Genomic DNA, 323 nt, shown 5'->3' with positions numbered 1-323 from the left:
CAGCCCCACCACAGGGACCCACTGGGCTGATGGCACTTCCTACCCCTGGGCCATTCCCCAGAGCTGTGAGCATCCCAAGCCCAGCACTGGGGCGATGTAGCCCCCACCTACAAGAGGCTCATGGCAGCCCGGGGGTGACCACCCGGCCCCCACTCACCAGGTCCTAGCTCACCTTGGTAGAGAAAGACATTGCGTGCATCAAGGGGGACGCCAGTGAAGATGTCGTCGGTGGCGCGGGGATAGCCCTTGTCCACCCTCTGCACCTTCACATCCAGCCTATGGGGATAGAAGAGCCATGCTTGGGGCTGCCTGGCTGTCCCAGC

General features: G+C 63.5%; 1 protein-coding gene across 1 annotated transcript in view; it reads right to left on the bottom strand.

Annotated features, from left to right (window-relative positions):
• The window catches only part of MMP9 (matrix metallopeptidase 9 (gelatinase B, 92kDa gelatinase, 92kDa type IV collagenase)), a gene marked incomplete at its 5' end in the record, with an annotated part of 3,223 nt that overhangs the window by 218 nt on the left and 2,682 nt on the right, over positions 1-323 (bottom strand). Inside the window, 1 exon segment of the mRNA XM_010022765.1 lies at positions 173-276. Coding sequence (XP_010021067.1) covers positions 173-276 — 104 coding nt within the window.

This window comes from Nestor notabilis, unplaced genomic scaffold (assembly GCF_000696875.1).
Source record: "Nestor notabilis isolate BGI_N333 unplaced genomic scaffold, ASM69687v1 scaffold16499, whole genome shotgun sequence".
Lineage (NCBI taxonomy): Eukaryota > Metazoa > Chordata > Aves > Psittaciformes > Psittacidae > Nestor > Nestor notabilis.
Note: the sequence above shows the minus strand (reverse complement) of the source record. Positions and strands in the feature narration are given on the sequence as shown.